This window comes from Mus musculus, chromosome 5, assembly GCF_000001635.26.
Source record: "Mus musculus strain C57BL/6J chromosome 5, GRCm38.p6 C57BL/6J".
Taxonomy (NCBI): Eukaryota; Metazoa; Chordata; class Mammalia; order Rodentia; family Muridae; genus Mus; species Mus musculus.
The window spans coordinates 108,606,611-108,629,778 of NC_000071.6; the positions used below are offsets into that span (position 1 = coordinate 108,606,611).

The 23,168-nt window shown below is 43.0% G+C and overlaps 1 protein-coding gene across 11 annotated transcripts in view; it reads right to left on the reverse strand.

Moving 5' to 3' along the window:
• Positions 1 to 23,167, reverse strand: part of Gak (cyclin G associated kinase) — a 60,671-nt gene extending 37,504 nt beyond the window's left edge. For 5 of the 11 annotated variants that reach the window (XR_003955633.1, XR_003955634.1, XR_389271.4 and 2 more), the window contains exons 1-8: positions 22,891 to 23,166; positions 18,420 to 18,481; positions 17,573 to 17,632; positions 16,650 to 16,764; positions 10,299 to 10,441; positions 6,903 to 7,028; positions 2,781 to 2,870; positions 272 to 407 (exon numbers count right to left, since the gene is read on the reverse strand). Coding sequence is in view for 7 of the 11 variants with exons in the window: in XM_006534905.3 (XP_006534968.1) it covers positions 272 to 407; positions 2,781 to 2,870; positions 6,903 to 7,028; positions 10,299 to 10,441; positions 16,650 to 16,764; positions 17,573 to 17,632; positions 18,420 to 18,481; positions 22,891 to 23,035 (877 nt within the window). In the remaining 4 variants the exon portion in view is untranslated. Of the gene's footprint in view, positions 1 to 271; positions 408 to 2,780; positions 2,871 to 6,902; positions 7,029 to 10,298; positions 10,442 to 16,649; positions 16,765 to 17,572; positions 17,633 to 18,419; positions 18,482 to 22,890 lie in introns of all 11 variants that reach the window. The other 6 variants (NM_001359922.1, NM_001282051.1, NM_001359923.1 and 3 more) reach the window with 4 other exon arrangements.
• Between the last annotated feature and the right edge of the window lies 1 nt (position 23,168).

Genomic DNA, 23,168 nt, shown 5'->3' on the forward strand with positions numbered 1-23,168 from the left:
CTGACTTCAGAAGCAAAGGGGAGAATGACAGAGTGATGACCAGAGAAATTAAACTCGTCTATAAGCAGTGGCCACTCAGAGTACCATAAGCTTATCAAGGGGTTGGGCAAGTGGGCAACTCTATGGAAAAGCACCCATTAGAATGCTATCAGAACAGCAACGATAGAGGCAAATGTGGACCTGCATAGCCAATGGGTGAGCAGCACCTAAAACCCAACAGGGAAGTTCACCTCAAGTTTCTGCATCAAGCAAATTCATAACAGGAACTTACGAATAAGGTCATGGAAGACTGTGTAACGAGTGTCATTCACAGGAATGGAATACTTCCCATTGACTATCCGAAGTTTTGCTCCATCCTCAAAAGGATGCTGCCGGAAACACAGCAGGTATAAGATACAGCCCAGTGCCTGTGGGGGAAAGAGATGAGAGAAAGGTGTAAGAAACAGGGTAAAGACTGAATGAGAAAATGCAAGAGGAACAGAGGCTGAGTGCTGAGAGTGGGGAGGAACTGTGCAAGGAAAAAAGGGCACAGGCTCAACAGGGACCGGCAGGGAAGGAGGGACCCAGAGGACAAGGTCACCAGCAGAGGGGTATAAAAGAGCTGCCCCTTCTTAGTGACCCTTGAAGGGCACCAGTCAGGCTGTTGTCCTTTGTTGGTTACAACTTAAAAAAAATTCCAACCTAGGGCGTTGAGAGGTGGTGGAATGGCTAAGAGTACACACTGTTCTTCCAGAACCCAAGTTTGGCTCTCGCAACCACCTGTAACTCCAGCTCCAACGAGATTTAATGCCTTTGGCCTCCTTGGGCACCAGCACTTAAATGCACACACCTACCCACAGGTATATACATAGACATAATTTAAAATTTAAAAAGTCAACCTAGCAAGATGGGCCAGTGACAGCAATTCCTTCCAGGGGAAGATTCCCACCTCTTCCAACATAAAGAACTTTCTAGGTCACAGCAGTAAATCCTATGCTATTGCTATTCAAATCAAAAGACTCCATTCAAAATTATACAGTTCCTACTCAAAAACAGGTTTGTAGATGGGTAAGCACCCTGAGGACCTTACCACACAAGGGCACAGCAGACACCAACGATGAGCTCCACGCAGATAAGTCACAGCTTTTTATTGGGCAGTGTGAAGGGCATGGAGGCAAACTGGGAATTTCCACAGGACTGATCCCTTCTTGTGATTTGTTCTAATTACCACACCCACCAATGTGAACAGGGGGTGCTGAGGGATTGGGATTTTATGCAAAGGCAGTAGCATTATACAGATACCTAGATGACCCTAGAGGGGTCGCGTTGTGTGCTGAGAATACTCTGGGGGTGCTGATGTCCCTGTCCCTAAGAAAATGATGGTTCTGGTCAAAACAAGGAAGGCCCAATGTAAAACAGGCATCATGTGAGAAATAATATTTTTGGTATTGTTCTATTTTTTACCACATAAGTCCTAAAATTTTTGGAATTTTCTAAATAATTGCTAGCCAGATGGGGCAGGTCATGAGAAAGACCAAGACAAAATTGGGATCAGAGGCCTCAACCTCTGGAAGGGCAGAGGAAATGACAGTTAAGCTGATTGCCCCTGCCCAATGTTGTACTCAATCATGAGGTCTCCATAAAATGCAGTACCAAGATTCTCCTGAGCTCTTAAGGCAGGTGAGCAGATACAGGATCTCAGAGGGTAGTATACCTTGGTAGAGTAGTGAGGCTCCCATCTGGTCTCCTACAGGCTCTATGAATCCTTCCATCATATCAGTTATTATATTATATATATATAACATAAAATATATATTTTTATTTTATATATTTATATTATATATATTATATTTTATATATTTATATTATATATATTATATTTATATTACTACTTTTATATAATATAAAAGTAGTAAATACTCATATTTGTGTCCCTAAGTTTTATGAGCTGTTCTAGGAAGTTAAGCAAGACACAGGAGGGGTTTGTAGGAAGCTAGGCTCGTTCATAGTCAGTCAGAAGCACAGGCAAAACAACCTGTGACTGCTACAGAAGGGGTGGACATAGGCATGCTGGACTAAGCTTCACCCCGTGGTAGCATGAAGCCACATCTGGCAAATAGATTCATCAACTTATTAGCAATGGCTTGGCCTAAGAATGCCCCTGGGGTGTTCTCTTGGGATCTGACTGCTTACTGTCCATGGAGACAGATCTTCTGAGGTCATAATGGTCTCTTGTGTCGACTATACTGGTGTGAAAGGAAAGTGGATGCCTGTGGCAGATGAGGCGATATGCAGAGACATCCTTGGGTCTGGAACTAAAGACTCCAGAAGGAGAACAGGAAGGGAAATGGTCTGTGTTGCATATGATATCCGTGCAGACGCAGAGTCATATACTGTTACTCTATCTGCTGTTTTTATTTTGTTGTTGTTTTGTTTTTTTAAGATTTATTAACTTATGTGTATGACTGATTTTGCTTTAATGTATGTCTGTGTACCACGTGCATGCCTTGTACTCTTGGAAGTCATAGATCATTTGTGAGCACTGGGACTTGAACCTGGGTCCTTTAAAAGAGCACCAAGTGTTTATAACCTCTCCAGCTCCCCCTCCATTTGCTCTGTTAATTCACCTCTTCTAGAAGCAGTCACAAGTGATACTTGAGAAAATCAAGGTGAAGAGCAGGGAGAAAAGAGAAGGAAGCTGATAAGACATGAGGGCCTACGACAGACAAGCTGGAGGCTTCTGCAGCTCACGGCATGATCTACCTGACCAGACAACTGCAAGAGAAGCACGTAGGTCTCACCCAGATATCCTGCTTTTCGCCAATGGGGAAGTTGGAATACAGGTCTACAATTTCTGGTGTTCTGTACATGGGTGTGGTGTTCCTTGTGATCTGAAGAAAACACAAATATTTCAAAGTAAGTTACACATAAGCATTATTTTTTTTGTTTTACACAAGAGGCCCTACAACTTTCTAAGCTCTCTACTAAAGGCAGCAGCAGCGACTTTCCCTCCACTGTGTTCTGACCTCTGCTCACTCACCTGGCCAGGCAATGCTGTACCATGTTGCTTACGGAGGTCATCTCTCATTTCACGCAGGAAACGAAAAGAATCAAGCCAAAACATTCACCCACTGGGCTATTTTATGTCTTCAAGGGAAACATGTTGTGCCTGGCATGAGAAGTCTACTTCAAAGTGACCAAAGAGGCAAGCTTACGTGAGGGGTACTATTCTAATGAGCAAATAGAAATATTGTACCAGAAGAAGCTTCCAGATGAGTTCTACTGGGAGAAATAAGTCTGTATAACCCAAGAATAATGGAATCTGTCAGCTGGTCATGTTTAAAAACTGAGAGACAGGAGCAAGAGGTTAGTCAGTAAAGTGCTTTGTTGTACAAAAACCAAGACCTGAATTTGATCCCTAGAACACACATTAAAGAAAAAGCTGGTATGGTGGCAAGGACTTGTAGTCCCAGTGCTAGGAAAACAGAGCAGACAGATCTCTGGGGCTTGCTGGCCATCCAGCTTAACCTAATCAATGAGTTCCAGGCCAGTGAGACCTTGTCTCAAAGAACAAGGTGGATGGCTCCTAAGGATAACTCCTGAACTTGTCCTTTGGTCTCCATATATATATATAAGTATGCACACATGTGCACTCACATATACATCTATATACATACAGAACTGAGACCCGCTAGGCCCCCCAGAAATAGACTCACGTGGGAAATTAACAGCAGACTCATATAACAACCTTTAGACTATGATTTAAACAAGAGTAAGCCAACATGCTTTACACACTGCAGAAAGACAGGCACCAAGGCCTCAGACAAGCAATGGCTTCTTATTCGGTGGAAGATGCAAGCAGTAGAAAGCCAACATGAGAGGCCTCTAAGGATGACAAGGAAATCTATGCAAGATACAGTTCCAACCAGAGCCTGCAGGAAGATATAAAACAGCATGAATTCAAGAGACAGAATGAGATCAGATGAAGAATGGACCAAAGGTCAGGCTAGAGGCAAAGTGGAGTGCACTGTGACCAACAAGGGGCCAACACCAAGCCATAAACTATGACCATATACATAGCATGTGAGATGTACTTTCATTAGTAAGTTGATTTGCATATACTTTAAGGCACTGACACCTCAATCCAGCAAGCTCATTCCCTCCCAGGTGTCCACTCTGAAGAGCCATCTGATACAAGGACACAAGGTGTTTGTTCATGTAAACCTGTTGATGCTCTAACACATTGAAAACAGCATATGCGACAGATGCATAGATGAAGGCACATACAGTGAATGCAAGCAGCTACAGAAACTGAGTAAACTGAGTGAACTAAGGCAGAGCCCAGGAATCAGAAAATAAACAAGATCCCAAAAAGGGCTCGACAGGGTCAGAGAAAAGGGAATGCTAGCTCTGCCCACTCTGGATTAAAAGGATTAGGAAGGAGAACACTAAATAAAGGAGGCTAAGATTGCTGTTGTGAAAAGAGGCATATGATGATTGCTCTGGAAATTCTATTAAGTAAGCTCCAATATACTTCAAATGAGTAAGGACCACACTGAAGAGAAAACAGTTCCAGGAATGTCTGGACACTATGTCTATTCAGCACATAGGACTTGGGAACAGAAGAAGTCAAACCAACCCCAAACTTCCAGTAGATTCTTTGGTGAATGATCCCAAGGCTGACCAGGAAAGAGTCAGATTCTTAATAGGCTGGCTCTCACTCAAGACCCACTGGGGTAGGAGTGCTGTACAGATCTGTAGTCACTACTCTAAGAACAGATGTGTGCTCATCTGCACAGCTACATGCCTGGAACAAGTGAGTACATCTACTTAGAAGGCTTGGACACAAAGGCTCAACACTCATCAGCACACTTGTGATCAGACCAGAGTCTCACTCCAAGGAAGCAATGCTTCTCAAACAAGATCCCGATCCCAGGGCCAGGGCATGGTAGGACCGTGCTCACCTAAAACCTCCTGTATCATAAAAATACAAGTGCTCCAAAATGATGGTGTATCAGTCTGCTTTCCATTGCTAATATTGTAATATTGAAGACTACGTAAACTATGAGAAAGGAGGTTTGTTTTGGTTAATAATTCTGGTCAAGAGCCAATATATGATGGCAGTCTTTTTTTTCTGGAAGTATCCCAAGGCAGTTCAGGGACCAACCACATAGACAGAAGTAATGTACATGTGTCTTTTGGTCTCTTCTTTTTTGGAAAGCCACCAAAATTCAAACACTGGGCTCCACCCTGATGACCTTATCTAATGTTAATCCTTTCTAGAAGGGTCAACTTCTAAACAACGTAACTGATGTAAGTAAGATTCCACAGTATGAATACTTCATAATGAGGATTAAGCTGAGAGTAAGTTTGTAGCAAACAAATCACACTAAAACCATTATCAGACAGTAACTGTCAAAAGAATTCAAGAGCCTTGTGAAACAAATCTGGGACATTTTCCCACCAAAATAAAGACATTGAATCATGACCATGGGAAAAATGGTATCTAAGTCCTGATAGATAACAAATACATGAGCAGGTTCTGGGGCTCCCTCTTCAGTGATGGGCAGAGCACTACAGCCAGTAGCAGACAGCAAGATGGGTTAGGAAGAATCATCACCACTGAAGCAGACTTTCAGGACACCAGAAGCTAGGAGGAATGAGCCAAGGTCTACACACAGCAAGCAGATAGGCATAATGAAGGGGATGCAGGACTGTATCCACACATCATAGTTAGGCAGGACACTGGAAAAAGGATAACAGCAAAAGAACTGGACTGCACTGAGGATCCAAATAAACACTGACCAGAATGGTTCCTACCATAGTGGTGGTGGCTTGATAACTCTGACACACTGAAAACTGAGCCATACACAATGGGCTGCGAATTGGGTCAAACACTGCACAGCAAGGGCAGTCTTCCTAAGCTCTGGCCAGTATTCCTCACAGGCTTCAAACTCCAACAGTGCTCGAGAATGAAACCTCACACAGAACTCAGCAGGATCTTTGCAAATGTGAGGACTTGGCCTAAAAGGCATGGCTCTGACGTGAGACCTCCAAGTAGCCCAGAAACCCTGACTTTAATAAGTTCTGTATCATGCTAAGCAATAAATAGAAATGTCCCTGACAGGCATTATACCAAAGTAGCTATGCCTTCTCCTCTGCAGCAGCAGCCCTAGGAAGCAAGTGCCTCCCGGGAAAGGCTATCTGCAGCAGCTGATGGGCTTGGAATGTAAGGCCAACATTTCAGAATCTGTAGCAAGAGTGTCCCCTTACCATCCTTACCTATCTTTACACTTTGGGATCTCTCTGCTGAGCACTGCTCTGTATTTGTGTAAGTTCTATGAAACGTCAGCCAACATGGAATTATATACACACTTTGAGGATATAGACTCTCTGCAGGGACAGAAGCCATGTGAACTAAGTTATGAGACTCTCAATAGAAAATGTTTCTAAATAATTCTTTTGTACTAGGGAATTGAATCTACGAACTTGCTCATGTTAAGCAAGTGTTCTATCAGCCCTCTAAATGAGCTTTGTTTTCCAAATTGCTGTTTAGAATGACAGACAAATTCTGGAGATGGTTGTACAATAATGTGAAAATCTTAATGCTACTGAAATCCAACTTGAAAAGTTAAAATAAAATTTGTTGTACATATTTAAGTCAATAAAAATAATTCTAGCTGGGCGGTGGTGGTGCACCCTTTAATCCCAGCATTTGAGAGGCAGAGGCAGGTGGATTTCTGAGTTCGAGGCCAGCCTGGTCTACAAAGTGAGTTCCAGGGCAACAGAGAAACAAAAAAAAGAATATTTATAAAGCCATACTCAGGCTTGTACCTGAAGACTCAGAGGCAATATAAAGAGCATGAGAGAGAACGGAGCTGAGAACTACTTTCTAAGAGGACAGACTCAAATGCACGCCTCACCTCTTCCTCCACCATGGCTCGCTTCTGGGCACTCCAGCTGTAGTCAGGATAATGGGAGATGGTTGTGGCACTGCCAAAGTCACACAGCTTAATGGTCCCCTGGTTACTAAGCAGTAAGTTTTCAACCTGAAAAATTCCAAAGGGTGGTTCTATGAACTTCGTGTGTACATGGAGCCTAAACCTCAGCAAAGACAAACAGGAATATTAGTCATGGTCAGTTCCTTATCAGGAAAACCCTCTGCATCAAGGTCCAGACTGCTGGTTGCAAGGAGATACTATAACATTTTTTTGAAGTTAAAGCCACCCACCAAGCAAACATAACTTAATGAGAGACAATGAACCTTCAGAAAAGTCAAAAAACAAAAGAATAAAATACACTATTTATATCGACATTAATGTATCATGAATTTAGTAATAAATCTAACAAAGATAGATAAAAGACTTCCTGTCCAGAATGTCTTAAAATAACTGAGGTGGGTTTTTGTTTGTTTGAAATTGTTTTTAAAGACAGGATTTTACTATGTAGCCTTGGTTGGACAGGAACTTACTATGTACATCAGGCTGGCCCTGAACTCACAAAGATCTCCTTGCCTATTTCCCAAATGCTGACATTAAAGGCATGAGCCACCACACCCAGCCAAATTTTAAATCCATGAGTCATAAAATCGCATGCCATCCTAATTCCACTGCACAGCTTTTCTGGCATCCTGCTCCTCCTTCTAGGTACATTAAGCATCCTGTGCTTTCGTCATCTGCATCACAGTAAAGTGTCCCAACACAGGTCAGCAGCCAGCCAATTACCATTCCTAATCTACCACTCTCCTGAAAGTCTATCTACCAACTATGCTGAAGAGTCATAGCAATTCTAATAAAATTCAGTTATCTACTTGTAAGATCTGTCAAAAGTGTCTTTAATATCACAAGCTGGCAAAGGGTGGAAGTAAGGGAGCTAGTGTGTCTCAAGAATACCCAGGATCAGAAGCCTGTGCCCTCTAATCACAGAGGACATTTGTACCACAGACAAGCCAGATGGGACTGTCCTCAGGACACAGGCCAACACAGTCAGCTACAAATAAGAGAAAACAGATGTGTTGTGTTGTCCACAGCAAAAAGATATGTAAGGAAAGAGCCCCATAATGTATATTTCATCAGACGAGACTACACACACACACACACACACACACACAAAACAAACAAACAAACAAACAAACAAACCCCAGATGTATCTACACATAGCACTGGGCAAAAAAACCCAAAACAACAACAACAACCAGGTACATTCAAATGATACCCACCATCACAGAAAACAAATTGTGAGTATCAACAAAACCAAGAACACAATAAGGAAAGCAGGCAGTGGCTGCTGCACAAGTAAGATATGCCAGATAAGAGGTGCATACACACACTGGTGTACCTGTTTCATAGCCAGCAGTGACTAGAGGTAGCTAGCTAGCCCTTGGAGCTCCTAACATAGGAAGCTACAGGCATCACCTATACAAAGAGCTCACTGGGCAAGTGACTGGTTCTCCGTTAAATTTATTCTTCATATTCTTTTTTCCTAACACACATTCACCACCACTACCAACAATAACATCACACTGTTTGCAAGTTTAAATAAGTAAGTATATATGTATGATGTATGCATTTATTTTGTGTAAAAGGGCGCATATATGCTACAGCATTTGTGTGGAGGTCAGAGAACAACTTTTGAGAGCCAGTTCTCTCCTTTCACCACGTGGAACCTGGAAATCAAAGTTGCCAGGTGTGGTGGTATGAATAAGAATAGCCCCCACTGGCTCATATATTTGACAGCTTGGCCCCTAGTTGGTGGAACTGTTTTGGGAAGGGTAGAAAGTGTGGTCTTGTTGAAGGAAGTGTGTCACTAGGGTTAGGCTTTGAGGTTTCAAAGGCCTATGTTACTCCCAGTCTCTTCCCCTCGCCCCCACCTATGCCTCCAACTTGAGGATCAGGATGTTAAGTAAGCTCTTAGCTACTGCTACAGCACCATGTCTCCCTCCCTGCCTGCCTGTTGTCATGCTTCCTATCATGATAGTCACCCTCTGAAACACTAAGCAACCTTTCCAATTGAATTCTTTCTTTTTGGCCATGGTGTCTCTTCACAGCAACAGATAAGTAACTAAGGCATCAGGTTTGGTAGAAAATGCTTTCACCTGCTAAGCCTCCTCACAAATCCAGTCTCAAAAAATGAAAAAAATCACAATAGAGAAATGAGCACTAGGCTATGGCAATATAACCTTAAAGATTTTGTTCAAGAATATACTAGGAAGGGCTGGAGACATAGCTCAGTGGTTAAGAGAACTGCTTGAGGTCCTGAGTTCAATTCCCAGCAACTACATAGTAGATCATAAACAACCTCTAATAGGATCTGATGCTTCTTCTGTCATGCATACATACAGGAAGATAGAATACACACACACACACACACACACACACACACACACACACACACACACACACACACACATCAAATCTTTTTAAAAGATAATTTATTTTTAGTTTAGTTTATGTGTACTGGTGTTTTGCCTGCATGCATGTCTGTATGAGGGTGCCAGACCCCAAACAGTTGTGAGTTGCTATGTGGGTGCTGGGAATTAAACCCTGGTTCCCTGGGAAAGCAGCCAGTGTTTTAACCACTGAACCATCTCTCCAACCCCAATAAAATAAGTCTTTAAAAAAATTTTACACACACACACACACACACACACATCTGGAGTTCCAGTGAGCTAAATATATTTTACAAAGGCAAAAGAATGGGGGTTGGGGAGCAAAATGAAAAGAAACTGAAAAATAAGGTGCTGGTAGCTATAACACGCAACTTCATTAATAACAGGAAAAGTATAGCCGGGCGTGGTGACGCAAGCCTTTAATCCCAGCACTCGGGAGGCAGAGGCAGGTGGATTTCTGAGTTCGAGGCCAGCCTGGTCTACAAAGTGAGTTTCAGGACAGCCAGGGCTATAGAGAAACCCTGTCTCGAAAAACCAAAAAAAAAAAAAAAAAAAAAAAAACCAGGAAAAGTAAAATAAATAAATTCATAGGACTATACTCCTCAGCTAGGCTATACAAGTTATATACAGCAATTCCAGATAGGTAGGTGCCACCTTCAGCTAGGCTGTAGTACACTCAACACCACCTGCAGTTGGAGATGCACAACAGAAGCCTTTCCACCTAAGTGATTCCCCCAAGGTCAGAACTGTACCTGGATGTCCACAACTCTGTAAGAAAGGCAACTGGGAAGCTTAGCCCATCAGAATAATAGCTGAGCAGAAAGCACTGGGCTCTGATCAAGCACAAGGGGCACACAAACGAGTAGGGCGCTATCCCAAGGCAGGAGAACAGAGTGTGGAGACACAGTCGGCAATGCAACCCAGCTGGTACCTTGAGATCTCTGTGGATGATGGGTGGTTTCTGCCTGTGCATGTGCTGCACTGCTCTGCATGTCTGGTAGAAGATCTTCAGAATGCTGTCGCAGGACAGAGGACCTTTACATTCAACTCTCTTGAGAAACTCCACCAGCTGTCCTAAAGGAGACAAGTGAATTTAGTCACCCCAGGGCTCAGAATGCTATACCCTACTTATTAACAGGTTTGGTCTACCTCTCTGTACAGCAGCCCAGGCAGGAGTGGCATTTCTAAGGCCTTAGTTGGGGTGCATACCCAATCAGTACCACTCCAGCCATTCCTTCAACTCCTGTAGGACGACAAATAAAAGGGTGGGTATGAGGACCATTCTTCCTCTGGAGTGAGTAGGGACAGGAAAAGGCATAGAGCATCCCCGGGACAAAACAAGAAGCAAAGGCAATCATATGAAAAAGCCCTGAAGGCAGAAGAGAAGTTCTAACAGTTGAACAGAAGCAGTGACCAAGGTCTCTTAAAGAATGATCACAAAGCAGAAGCTCCAGGCTCGTCCACAGCACAGCACAGCACAGCACAGCAGAAGCCCTGACCCTCCTCCTCACCACAGTTCTGCAGTTCAGAATTACATCAGTCCCTGCTGCCAACTCCACTCTGGTTCCATTTCCTGCTCCTGACATACTTCATTCACAGAATCTACACAAACCTAAAGGAATAGGGGTCCTCCAAAGAACCAGGGACTCTGGTGAAACAGAAGCAGGCTCCAAGAGGAGCCTAAGCGCCATGTCAGACTGATCATAATGTTAATTTTAACCATGTTACTGGCTCACTCAATAGTTCATTCTTGAGTGATTAAGAGATTTTTATTGTTTCGAGACAGGATTTCAAAACTTGCCACCCTCATGCTTTAGCTTCCTGAGTGCTAGGATTATATGTGTATTCAACCTTAACAAGCCACAAGACAATTTTAAAATGTATTTATTTGGGGGTTGGAGAGAAAGTTCACAGTTAAGAACACCTATTGCTCTTGCAGAGGACTTGGGTTTGGTTCCTAGCACTCACATGGTGGCTCACAACCATTCATAACTCCAGTTCTAGGAGATCTAACATTCTAACTATCATGGGCACTAGGCATGCATATATCTGTATACCATATACAGACAGGTGAAACCCTAATACACATAAAATTTTCTTTTTAATAAATTTTTATTTCCTCTTAAAAATTTTTATTGCAGGTGTGAGTGACAATGGACGCATGGAAGTCAGAGGACGATTTACGGAAGTTGCCCTCTTTTTTTTTTTAAACCATGTGTATCTCAAGGGTTGAATTCATAGCCGGGCGTGGTGGCGCACACCTTTAATCCCAGCACTTGGGAGGCAGAGGCAGGCAGATTTCTGAGTTCGAGGCCAGCCTGGTCTACAAAGTGAGTTCCAGGACAGCCAGGGCTATACAGAGAAACCCTGTCTCGAAAAAAAAACTAAAAACAAAAATCAAAAAACAAACAAACAAAGAAAAAGGGTTGAATTCAGATTGTCAAGTGCAGCAGTAGATGCCTTTAAACCTGAGCCACCTCACAGGCCCTAAACAATGTTATGTTTAAATTATGTGTGCGTGTAGATTTGTGCATATGAGTAACGGCATCTCACTAAGGCCAGAAGAAGGCACTGGATGCCATAGAGTTAGAATTACAGGCAGTTGTGAGTTGCTTGACATAGGTGCTAGGACTCAAACTGGGATCCTCTGCAATAGTAGCAATAACTCCTAACTGTGGAGCCATTCAACCTATACTTTTGAAATTTTTTATTTAAAGCCTCAAATTTGGGTAAGTAGCTGAGGATGACCTTAAATTTCTGATCCTTCTGTCTCTCCTCTTCCATGGTAGAATTACATGTATATATACCTGGTTTTTGCAGTGCTGAAAATAGGATTTATGCATGCTACCAACTTCAGTGTGAGAGTATTTAAAAAACATATATGTGACAGAGCAGAGACTGCTTTAAAAAACAAAAAACAAAACAAAACAACAACAATAAAAACCTCTTATTTTATATAGAAAAAGTAGCCTATTTGGACAAAGGATGGATTAAGGGCTTCCAATGACTGCAACAGTAAAGATCAACTTAAAGAAAAGGTCCATGACCCAACCTCGGACTTCAGAAATGCCTTTAGTAAATTCTGTACCTGCTACCATGAGGAGGAGGGATTCCCCAATTTCTCAGAGGTCCAGCAACTCTGCCCCAAATCCAGGCAGGCCCTGTCCAATCTTTAAGCCAGAAGTGTCCATCTTTAAGCAAACTGTTGCTTATCTGTGTCCTCCCTGGAACCTGGGAGACACCTCCAAAGCATATGGGTTTGTGCTGGTTAGTTTTCTGCCAACCTATTACAAGCTAGAGTCATCTAGGAAGAGGGCTATGAATTTAAAAATTGTCTTCAGCAGCTTGTCCTGTAGGCAAGTCTGTGGGGGCATTTTTTAAATTAGTGACTGATATGGGAGGATCCAGTCCATTGTGGGTGGTGCCACCCCTGGTGAGATAGTTCTGGGTTGTATAACAAACCAGCCCAATAAGCAACATTCCTCAGTGTCTTCGGCATCTAGTCCTGCCTCCAGGTTCCTGCCTTGAGTTACTGCGCGGACTTCCTTCAGTGATGGAATGTGCCCTTTCCTGTTCAGGTTGCTTTTGGTCACTGTGTTTTATCTATCAGTAGAGACTTACTAAGACATGGTAATGATTTTTGATTACCAAAAAGAAATTGCAGGAGCTGGTTGGTTCGGTGGGTTAACTGCTACACAAGTATGAAGACCAGATTTAGATCCTTAGAACCCTAGGGAAAAAAAATGGGTGGATATAGCAGCCTGTTAAAAAAAAAAATCCTAGTATACAATGGGTAGAAATGAAATCCCTAGAGCAAGCTGAGTGAGTCCTGGGTTCAATGAGAGACTTTAAAACCTCAATATGTAGGTTAGAAGAGTGACTGAGGAGATACCAGATGCCAACTTCAAGCACATATACCCAAACACACATAGAAACACGTATACCATACACTTATATATGTGAAGGAGAAAATGTAGCAGGTCGGACCTTTCTGACTCCCACATTACCCTGTTTAAAGACAGCACCTGAATCCACTCCTTTTACACCTCCACCACCTCAGAAAACAGAGACGACAATGAACTGAGCTTTTCACAGATATTATCCATATCTTTCAAACCAAGATTTCCAAAAGCCAAGATTTGCATCATTCAAAAGCTTTCTGATCTCATAAATGACAAAGGAGGGAGGTCATAAATAGTAGCTTAGTCACCACTGCATAAGTTCTACCGTCACTAGCACCTAGAGTGACTTCCTGGTTATCAGGTGGACTGCTGCAGTACTGCAATGTCGTTGTGCATGGTTTGTTATTACACATAGCAGGCATCTACTGTGCCTTATTATATATTAGGAATGGGGAACACTACCAGCACCAATACATGTTTGGTACAGTTAAGGTTTTAACAAGAAAAATACTTTCATAGGATATATTTAATTCTTGCTTCTACCTCCTCCTTTTGCTTTTTCCCTTAATATTTTAAATTAAAATATAATTATATACTATCCTCCTTCCCTTTTCTCCCTCTATTACCTCCTATGCCTGCTCCTTACTATCTCTCTGTCTACCCCTTACTCTAAAATGCCTAACCTCATTATTATTATTATTATTATTATTATTATTATTATTATTATTATTATTTTGTGTGTGTGTGTGTGTGTGTGTGTGTGTGTGTGTGTGTGTGTGTACACTCATATACATATAACCTGTTAAATCCATTTAGTTTTGTTTGCTTATATATGTGATTTCAGAGTGAATCCAAGCAATGGGAAGACAGATTGCTGTAAGACTGTGTTCTGTAGAAATGACAAGCTACATCCATGATCCATGATACTGAAACAATATAGCCGACTAAACAATATCCAAACAATAATACTAATAGACATGCTAAGAAGGAAGGGGGAAATTTCAAGGGGCCTCAACCCTAAACGAAGAATTACAGACTAGAGGCTACTGAGGAAGGCAATATTAGTCTTCTTCAGGATGATCCCTAGTTGATTATTCAATAGCAGTCATCAATCTTACTTTTACTTGTTCAATGAGCATATGCTCTTTTATAACTGAATATAGCAGGAACTACAGGAATTCATTAAGACAAAATGTAGCAGACTGGACAAATCAGCCTCCTACGCTTCCTAGCACAGGGACAGGGTTCCTTTCTATCCCAAGAATTCTAAGCTGGAGGCCGCATCACTAGAGCTGGCACCTTTCTAGCTTGTAAGGAAATGGCCTAGGGTTGCTCAGAAAACAGACTCAAATTGACTACAACTTAAGAAACCACGAAGAACTTGGTTGGGGGCTGGGTGGGATATTAGGAAGACATTCTGGCTAATCATATACTATATACTACATCCAAATTAAGAGTCAGGTAAACAGTTTGAGTCTGCAACTGTAACAGAAAAGGTTCCTGCTCTCAGACATGTGAACAATGAGTTTTGGTTTTGAGGGAGGAGTGACAGAAGCCTATAATCCTAGCCCTCATGAGGCCAAGACAGGAAGACTGATTCAAGTTCCAGGCCAACCTTGGCCAGAGTGAGACGGCGTTAAAAAACAAACAAATTAACAAGCACGCACCCACGTTTACTGATCTTGATGTTTGCAGCTTGTCTTAAACGGAAAGAAAAGCAAGACCAAGGAGAAAGATAAATCAATTACAAGAAAAATGTTACAAACTAGAAAATCTAATGTATCCATTCACTGAACTTTTATGTTTTCATTAAATTTAAAACTTTAGAATTTAAAAGGTGAGCACACAAATTATCTGGATATATGTCAATTGAGATGTAGTTAATCCACCTCTCTCCCCCGGCAGTCCTTAGTCAGATAGATACCGACTTCACAGCCTTCTGACCTCTATGCACAGTGGAATGACTTTGCCAACAGATGGACCAGGGTACTGTTTAAGTTTGACAGGGACCTGCAGATACACAAGTACAGAAGTAGAGAGGACTGAAGGAGAATGCCCTGCCCGAGTAGGAACTAACATTCCAGGGCTTCCAGCCATGTAGAAACGAGTCAGTAGTGCATATTCAGCCTCTTGATTCTGACAACTAAGAACCTGCATGTGACCTACACAGATCCCCACCCTCCTCCACTTGGCAGAAAGATCCTACTGGCTCATCTGTGGCTTCTACACACCCACTCAACACCTCTCCCTATCAGCTAGATATTCCATTTCTGCTCCTTTCCCCAATCTATTCACTCATTGTCTCTAGCTTTCTCCTCTGTTCTCATCTGATTGCTATTGGCTTGTCTCTACTCCAGCCATCACAATACAGTTTTTCATGATCACTGGCTTATGTGCAGTGGATCTAACAAGGCTGAGATTCCTTCCGTAGGCTCCCTGTCTCAGCCTCCCTGCTGCTCCTTGGTCTCTCTTGGCCTCTTCTCTCCCAATACTCATTGCTTAGGTGGACACACAAGCAGCCACTTGTACCATAGTTTTCCCTCAGCATATGCATCACACACTTCAGACCACATGCTAGGAATTGCATAGCATTCTGGCAGACAGCAACAGAGTTCTGTGTGGTAGAGTTTGCTACTTTTGAGTGGTCAATTCCACTTCACAGCCAGAGTATGGGGTTCAACTCCCCATTGCTAGAATTACAGGAATGCAATGCCATACCCAGCAAGTAAAAACTTGCTAAGCATTATCCATAGTCATCCACGCAACCACTGTCCCGAGAGATCTACCTGACGTATGTCCTACCCACAGGCCTGCCAATGGGTCAAAAAGTCCTCCTGATACTTTCTCAGGTTTGAGCTTGATAAGGCTACATGCCCATTAAGTGATTCCTCCTTTCCTCTCAAAACCACTATTTGCACTACCTAAGGATATACCACTTATGTGCCAATGTTGATCTTTTCCAGTTTACATATGAGGACACTTGAGGTTCCATTGCATGCCTACTCATCCTGTTTCAGGAGAAAAATATGATGAGACCCTGCTCTTCAGAATCTGCAGCCTAAGGCCAAGCATGGTTGCACACCTTTAATTCCAGCAGGCAGAGGTATGTAGGTATTTGCGATTTCAACACTAGTCTGGTCTACATAGCAAGTTCCAGGACAACCAGACCTACATCATGAAACTGTCTCAAAACACAAAGGAACAAACAAACAAGAACCTATAATCCATGGACACACAAATGCATTTTCCAACCAACACCAAGATCAGTGGATAGCTGGCTGGCTCTTTCAGGCAAGAGCAATGCATTTTCACAACATATTGGGAGTATTTAACAACTGTTCAAACACATCAGAAAGCACTTAAACTTCAAGGCACTTTACCTTTACAAAGCTCCGTAAGCAGGAGGAACTCAGCCTGCCCAGTGTCCGACTCCTCTTTTCCTATGGATGCTGCAGAGCAGAACTGGACAATATTGGGGTGGCCAGAAAGTTTTTTCTGCATGTCTTGTTAAAGAAGAATGTGAATAAGTACGCCCACAACTCTGTACACTTAAAAATAAACATTCATAAGTGTTAAGAAACCAAAGTCATGATACCCAAGTTGACTTAATGCCTTAGCAGATATGGGCATCTGAACAGAATGATGAGGGAGGGACACATAAGGACAGTGAGAAGGTGAAGAGTGTGGGAGGAACCTAGTGGAAATGCTAGATATGAGTGGGTCAGGGAGACAGAGACAGAAGCCCTCTGGGCTCCACAACAGGAAGATGGTGAGGAGTAACTGTGCACATTCAAAGATCAAGCAGTCATTAGGCTATCAGACAGCACAGAATAGAGTCTAAAAAGAAAAGGAAGCAAATTCTATCTGCAGCAGAGACTATGCCTTATAGGTATACGTTATGTAGTAGAAGAGAATAGGCAAGAAAAGTTGTTATGTGCCATTTGTACAGCCTGAGGAGTGCATCGGGGTCCCACACTGAGGCACATTGATATGGTAGTATCCATATAGTCCTTGCCTAGGTCATTAGAGGGACAAAGTGGGACTCTCTTTGTGATAACCAACCTATCTGTTTAGCATGGAGACTGAAACAGCAGGCCCAGCAACCCATTTCCTAACACCTAGGAGATTTTTACTTCAACTAGGACAATGAATAACAGAAAAATCCTCTGCATGAGAAATGTCTATAGGAAGTCTAGTAAAAGCAAAAGGCTGACTTTAATTTATGACAGGGGCCTCCTGGTAACTGTGTCAAGTTTGACACAGTTTGTGATGGCAGCAACTTTCAGTCTCAGGAAAAGGATACCAAGAAACAAACTTCCTGAATGATGGCTCTGTTCTTTTCCTCTTCATTGGATAGTAATCGCTGTCAGGGAATAGCACACAGATTGAAGTCTTTTTACCTTCTGTTTAACAGATAAAACACCCGGGAGAATGTGAGCACTGTGTCTAAAGGACACCAAATCTCAAGGAGCACAGCACACCATTTACCTGGATCAGACCATCTGATCTCACAGAACCTCAGGAACCTTGAATGATCTTTATACTCCAAAGACCCAAGAAAAAGTAAAAACAAACAAGACAAACAAGGAGATACAGTATAGACCTAGCAAACATATGCACACAGGTGGACTGCCAAAACAAGCCCTGGTCTAAGGGTCCACTGACTATGTCCCACCCTTGACAAGAAAAGGGTCCCCTGCTTGCCCATCAAGGCAGAGCTGGACCTACTGCTATGTCTCAGGATAAAAATCAGAGCTGCCTAACTGGGCACTGAGATGTAGAGATCCCTTCCTACCACATTACTTTCATCCTACTCACAGATGCCATGAATGTGAATTAGGTAAGTGGTTCCTGGTCCTTTATTTTGGCACGTGGAGTAATATGGATGAAGTCCAGAGGGGTTCTCCCACTCCTCCCTCCAAAGCCGACCATATCCCCAGGTAAGATAGGAAGCTCCTAAGAGAGCTCTCAACCCAAGTGGGAGCTGTGAGCATAGGGGTGAAGCCCGGAGAACACGGAGGAGGACAAGGATTAACAGACCGAAACTGACTGATACGTATAGAATAAAAGAGATGCATTCTTAAAAATAACCCACGATACCTTTACAATAAACTAAAATCCCCATAAAATTATTTGTCATTAATTATTACCTTTAATGCATACTCTCTGCCACTTCCCAGATCTTGAGCTTCATAAACAAAAGCAAACCCTCCTGAAAAAAAAAAAAAAGAATTGTTGGTCAGTGCCATGACTTTAACTTAGAAATACCTTTACTAAATACTAAATAAACTACAGACCAAAGTTTGGCCACACATAGTAAATGCTTCCTACAAAAAAACTGCAGCCCAATTTCTATGTCACAGCTCTTTATACCTTCTGCTCAGAGACAGAAAGGGAAAGTGTAATTTGCATCAACAAATAGAAACAGGGAGCCTGGAAAATAAAAAGCAAGTATCCTAAAAACAAGTAACACTGATGAATTCTACCTGGGTTATCAAACACCAAGGAAGGCTAACGCAAGTAGGCAAATATCCACACCCAGAGGAAAAAAGTAGATTGTGCTGCCCTGACATTCTAAGAGAGAAAAAAAACAAAAAACAAAAACCAATAGCACTCATAAAGATGAATCAAAGAACTGACGTTTTGCTTTTTTCAAACAAGTTGAAGGGCTGGAGAGATGGTTTAGTGGTTAAGAGCATTGGCTGCTCTTCCAGAGGTCCTGAGTTGAAGTCCCAGCAATTACATGATGGCTCATAACCATCTCTAATATGACCTGGCATGCAGGTGTATGTGTAGATAGAGCACTCATAGATTAAATAAATAAATCTTTAAAAAACAAAAACAAGGTTGCTATGTTGGCTCTGAATTCATTCTCTAACTCAGCCTTCCCAATGCTTCCTTTAAATACACAGTCCCATCATAAAAATGTTAAGTTGCCAGTAAACCAAGACTAGGAAGAAACTTCCTCAGTCTTATAAAGAATGTCTCTAAAGGACCAACAGCAGCAGTACTAGTGGTAAAATGAGATCCGGATGAAGGCCAAGGTGCATGTTCACACCACTGGTAATCAGTATTATACACGATCCTTTTGCTGATGCAGTTAGACAAAAGAAAATCAAAGGCTTCCAGATCACAAAAGAGGTAAAGATGTTTTCATTTGCAGATCAGCATCTTTCATGTAGCATACTTAGTGAAATCTCAAAAAAAAATATTAGACGGAAAAAGAGAGGGAGGGAGGAAGGGAGAAAGAAGAGAATAGAGGGAATGGGAAGAAAATGGAAGAAAATAAACAGATTGGCAAGATGGCTGGCTCAGTAGATAAAGGAGCTTGCCACTAAGCCTCACGACCTGGGTTCAATCCCCAGAATCAGCATTGTGGGAAGAGATAAGGGACAGTTGCAAGTCACTCTGTGACCACATGCTAGCCATGACATGCCCCCCACTAAAACAAAAAGAGAAGAGAGGAACAAAATATAAAACAGGTGGGCTATAGGACACAAAAGTCAGGAGTTGGAGAGATGGCTCAGCATTAAAAGCACTCCTGCTCTTGCAGAGAACCCAGGATCGGTTCCAAGCAACCATATGGTTGGTCATAACCCTCCCTAAGTCCAATTTCTGGGGATCAGATACCGTTTTCTGACCTCCACCAATATCATGGTTGCACACAGTGCATTCACATGGGCACAGTCACAAACATAAATTTAAAAATAAAATTAGTGAAGACTTAGGACAAATTCCAAAATGAGTAAAAAGCTATATGGCTTTATGGTTCTGCCTAACAACTTATTTCACATTCCAGTATCAAATTAATAATAACTATAAAAACCGTATGACAACTAAGCTTGGTTTATCATACATTCCTGTGACAAAACCTGATATAAACTGATAGAAGCAATGTGCCTACAATGAGGATATTTATTCATTTACTTAGAGACAGAGCAATTTATTTGAGTATAGAGACTTTTCTCGGCCTCTCTGGGACCATCCCATGATATAAGGTCATCTTTGTGAACCAGAAAAGTTCTGAAGTTGTTAAGAGCCTCCCTCATACTCTTGTGAGAGAACATAAATCCCAATGGCCCATGGCCTATGGCTGCTGCTCAGGACTCATTTAAGTAATCTATGCAAAATACTACAGATTCCTTACTGTCTCAATTCAGAAAAAAAAAAGCCTTAAAATATCATATTAAGTATAAAAAGAAGAAGAAGAAAACTATGGCTTACAATTGCACTGATTATTTTTATTCCTGGCTGGGTCAGAGAGCAGGAAAGAACTGCTCTCTGCAGAGACAGTGGCTGCCCATACTTCCTGGTTTTTCATCCTGGTTTAGATGTGGCTTGAGTAAGCTTCCTGCTTTACACAACCTCCCTCTCCTAGCAATTGGAACCACGTCCCACTAGAGATGGCCTCTTGGCCAGGTGGGTACAGCACACAGCCATCTTCTCCTGGCTCCCTATTATAGAGGCAGGCCTTCCAGCTACCCTGGAATTCACACTATTTATTGTACTGCCGCACCCAAGCTGCCTCTTCCTTCTACTAGCTGAATATGTGTCTTATTTTACATTCTATAAGAAAGGAAACCAAGTCCGTCCGTCTCTTCTCTTCCTCTCTTCCCTTCTGGTTTGTGGATTAAACCTAGGGCCTCATACATGTTAAGCCAGTGTTATGCCATTAAACTATAAAATCCCAGCCCTTTTTTACTTTTCAAGACAGCATCTTACTAACTTGCCCAGATTGGCTTTGAATTCTACCTGTAGTCCAGGCAGACCCTGAAGTTGGAATTTACCCGCCTCAAACTCCCAAGAAGCTAGGGTTACAGGCCTGTGCCATCAGTTCAGGGTTGAAGTTTTTGAAAAACTAAGGCAACTTCCTGGTATCTTCAGAATGAACAAGCCGATCTGGCACCATCTTTGTCATTTCGACAGATGAAAGGGAATATCACATATCAGACTGTTAGTGGAGGTCCTAAACTCATCTCTGGCGGGAAAAGCACCACAGGTCTTCTACTAAAATCACATCCAAATCTATGCACAATCGCAGTGGAGAATAAGCATGACAAGCTACTATCAAAACATCACCTCTGCGTTTCCATAGTAAAGAAAGAATGTTAAACAAGTTCCCTGCTCCTACCAATCACAATTGTCATGGACAACCTTAACAAGATGACTCTCCAATCCTGAGAGCTACTTCAGACCTGAGTCAGGCCACTCTTCTCCCTGAACCTGAGATCTGGCATACTCCTAGATACTGATGAACAAAATAAACAAATTAATAATAATAATAATAATAAAAAGGCACAGTGAGTGCCTGAAGAAGATTTATTCTCTTGCAGAGGAGAAGAGCAACACTGGATTCCTAGCAACCATACAGAGGTTAACGACTGTCTCTAACTACATTTCCAGGGGATCCAATGTCCTCTTCTGGTCTCAGCAGGCAGTACACATAGATACTGTCCAGTGATGGAGGCAGGCAAAACACCAGTTTTTTAAAAAAGTAAATCTTAAAAAAAAAAAAATCATAAAAGAGAAAACACGATTCCATCACACAAGCTGACTACAGAGCCTGTGTGAGGAAGCTACAAACTCAGACTGACCTCAAGACACAGAACTATGGAACTGTCTATCAAACAAGGTTCTTTTTGTTTGTTTGTTTTTCGAGACAGGGTTTCTCTGTATTGCCCTGGCTGTCCTGGAACTCTCTCTGTAGACCAGGCTGGACTTGAACTCAGAAATCCGCCTGCCTCTGCCTCCCCAGTGCTGGGATTAAAGGCGGGTGCCACCACGCCCGGCTCAAGCAAGGTTCTTAAAGGTTACAGCTACGGGCTCTGTTTCCTGTACCTTATACGAGGTCACTACAGAAAAAACTCAATAGGTGAGGCACTTAGGCTATAAAAGAAAACAAGACTGTAGGGCCCCAGTCTATCCTCTACCTCATCAAGCAAGGGAAGACTCTACAGGCCCCAGAACTCAGCAGCACAAACACTGCCATCTCAAGACAGTCCTCGGGATGCAACAACAACGCTGGATATGATACAATGAATAACAGCTTATGACCCCAGAGTGACTGTGCTCACCTTCTGACCTGACTCCACCTTTGAATCTTTCTGTATATGCCCCAGATACAGCTTTGACCCTAAGCAGAGGTGGTCCTTCCAGACCCAAGCCTCCTTTACTGGATAACCACCTGCTAGCATGACCCTTGTACTACTAACTCTACCCACCAGGAAGTAAGTGTGCAACCCGAAGCAGTCTATCCTCTGCAATCACCACCAAAGGCCTTAACCCACAAGCCCCTGTGGTCTCTCTTCCTGGCAAGACCCTTCTCCGACCTGATTCACACCCCAGCAGTGGCCCTTCATAGCGATGGCCTGATTTACATCCCAGCAGTGTCTTTTCCCGCAGACCCTGCCCGGAGAGATGACTCCCTGCGGCCCTGATCTGACCCACACCTCAGTCGTGACTCTCTAGGTCTCAGACTTGATTCACACCCTGGACACGATCCTCCTTGCTGCCCCTGCTTAAAGCGGTGACCGTCACGCGCCCTGACTCGAACCACACCCCAGCAGCGACCCTCCTGGGCTGCTCCTGCCTCCCGCGGCCTGGCGACGCCTTACGCCTCACCCTCGGCCAGGACCCGCCGCACCCGCAGACGCAGCTCGCCCAGCTCCACTGTCTGCCCCACGAAGTCACTCTGATCACGGCCCGCAGCTCCGCCAAGAGAACCAGGGCCCGCCAGGAAGTCCAGCGCAGACTGCAGCAGCGACATGGCGTCGGCCGCTCCGCGGCAGCGGGAGCCAGGCTCCAGCTCCGCACTGCCGGGTTAGCAGCTGCGGGCGAACAACCCGGCCATCTTCCGCCCGCGCCGTGACGTAAATCAGAGAGCGAGTTGCGTCCCGACG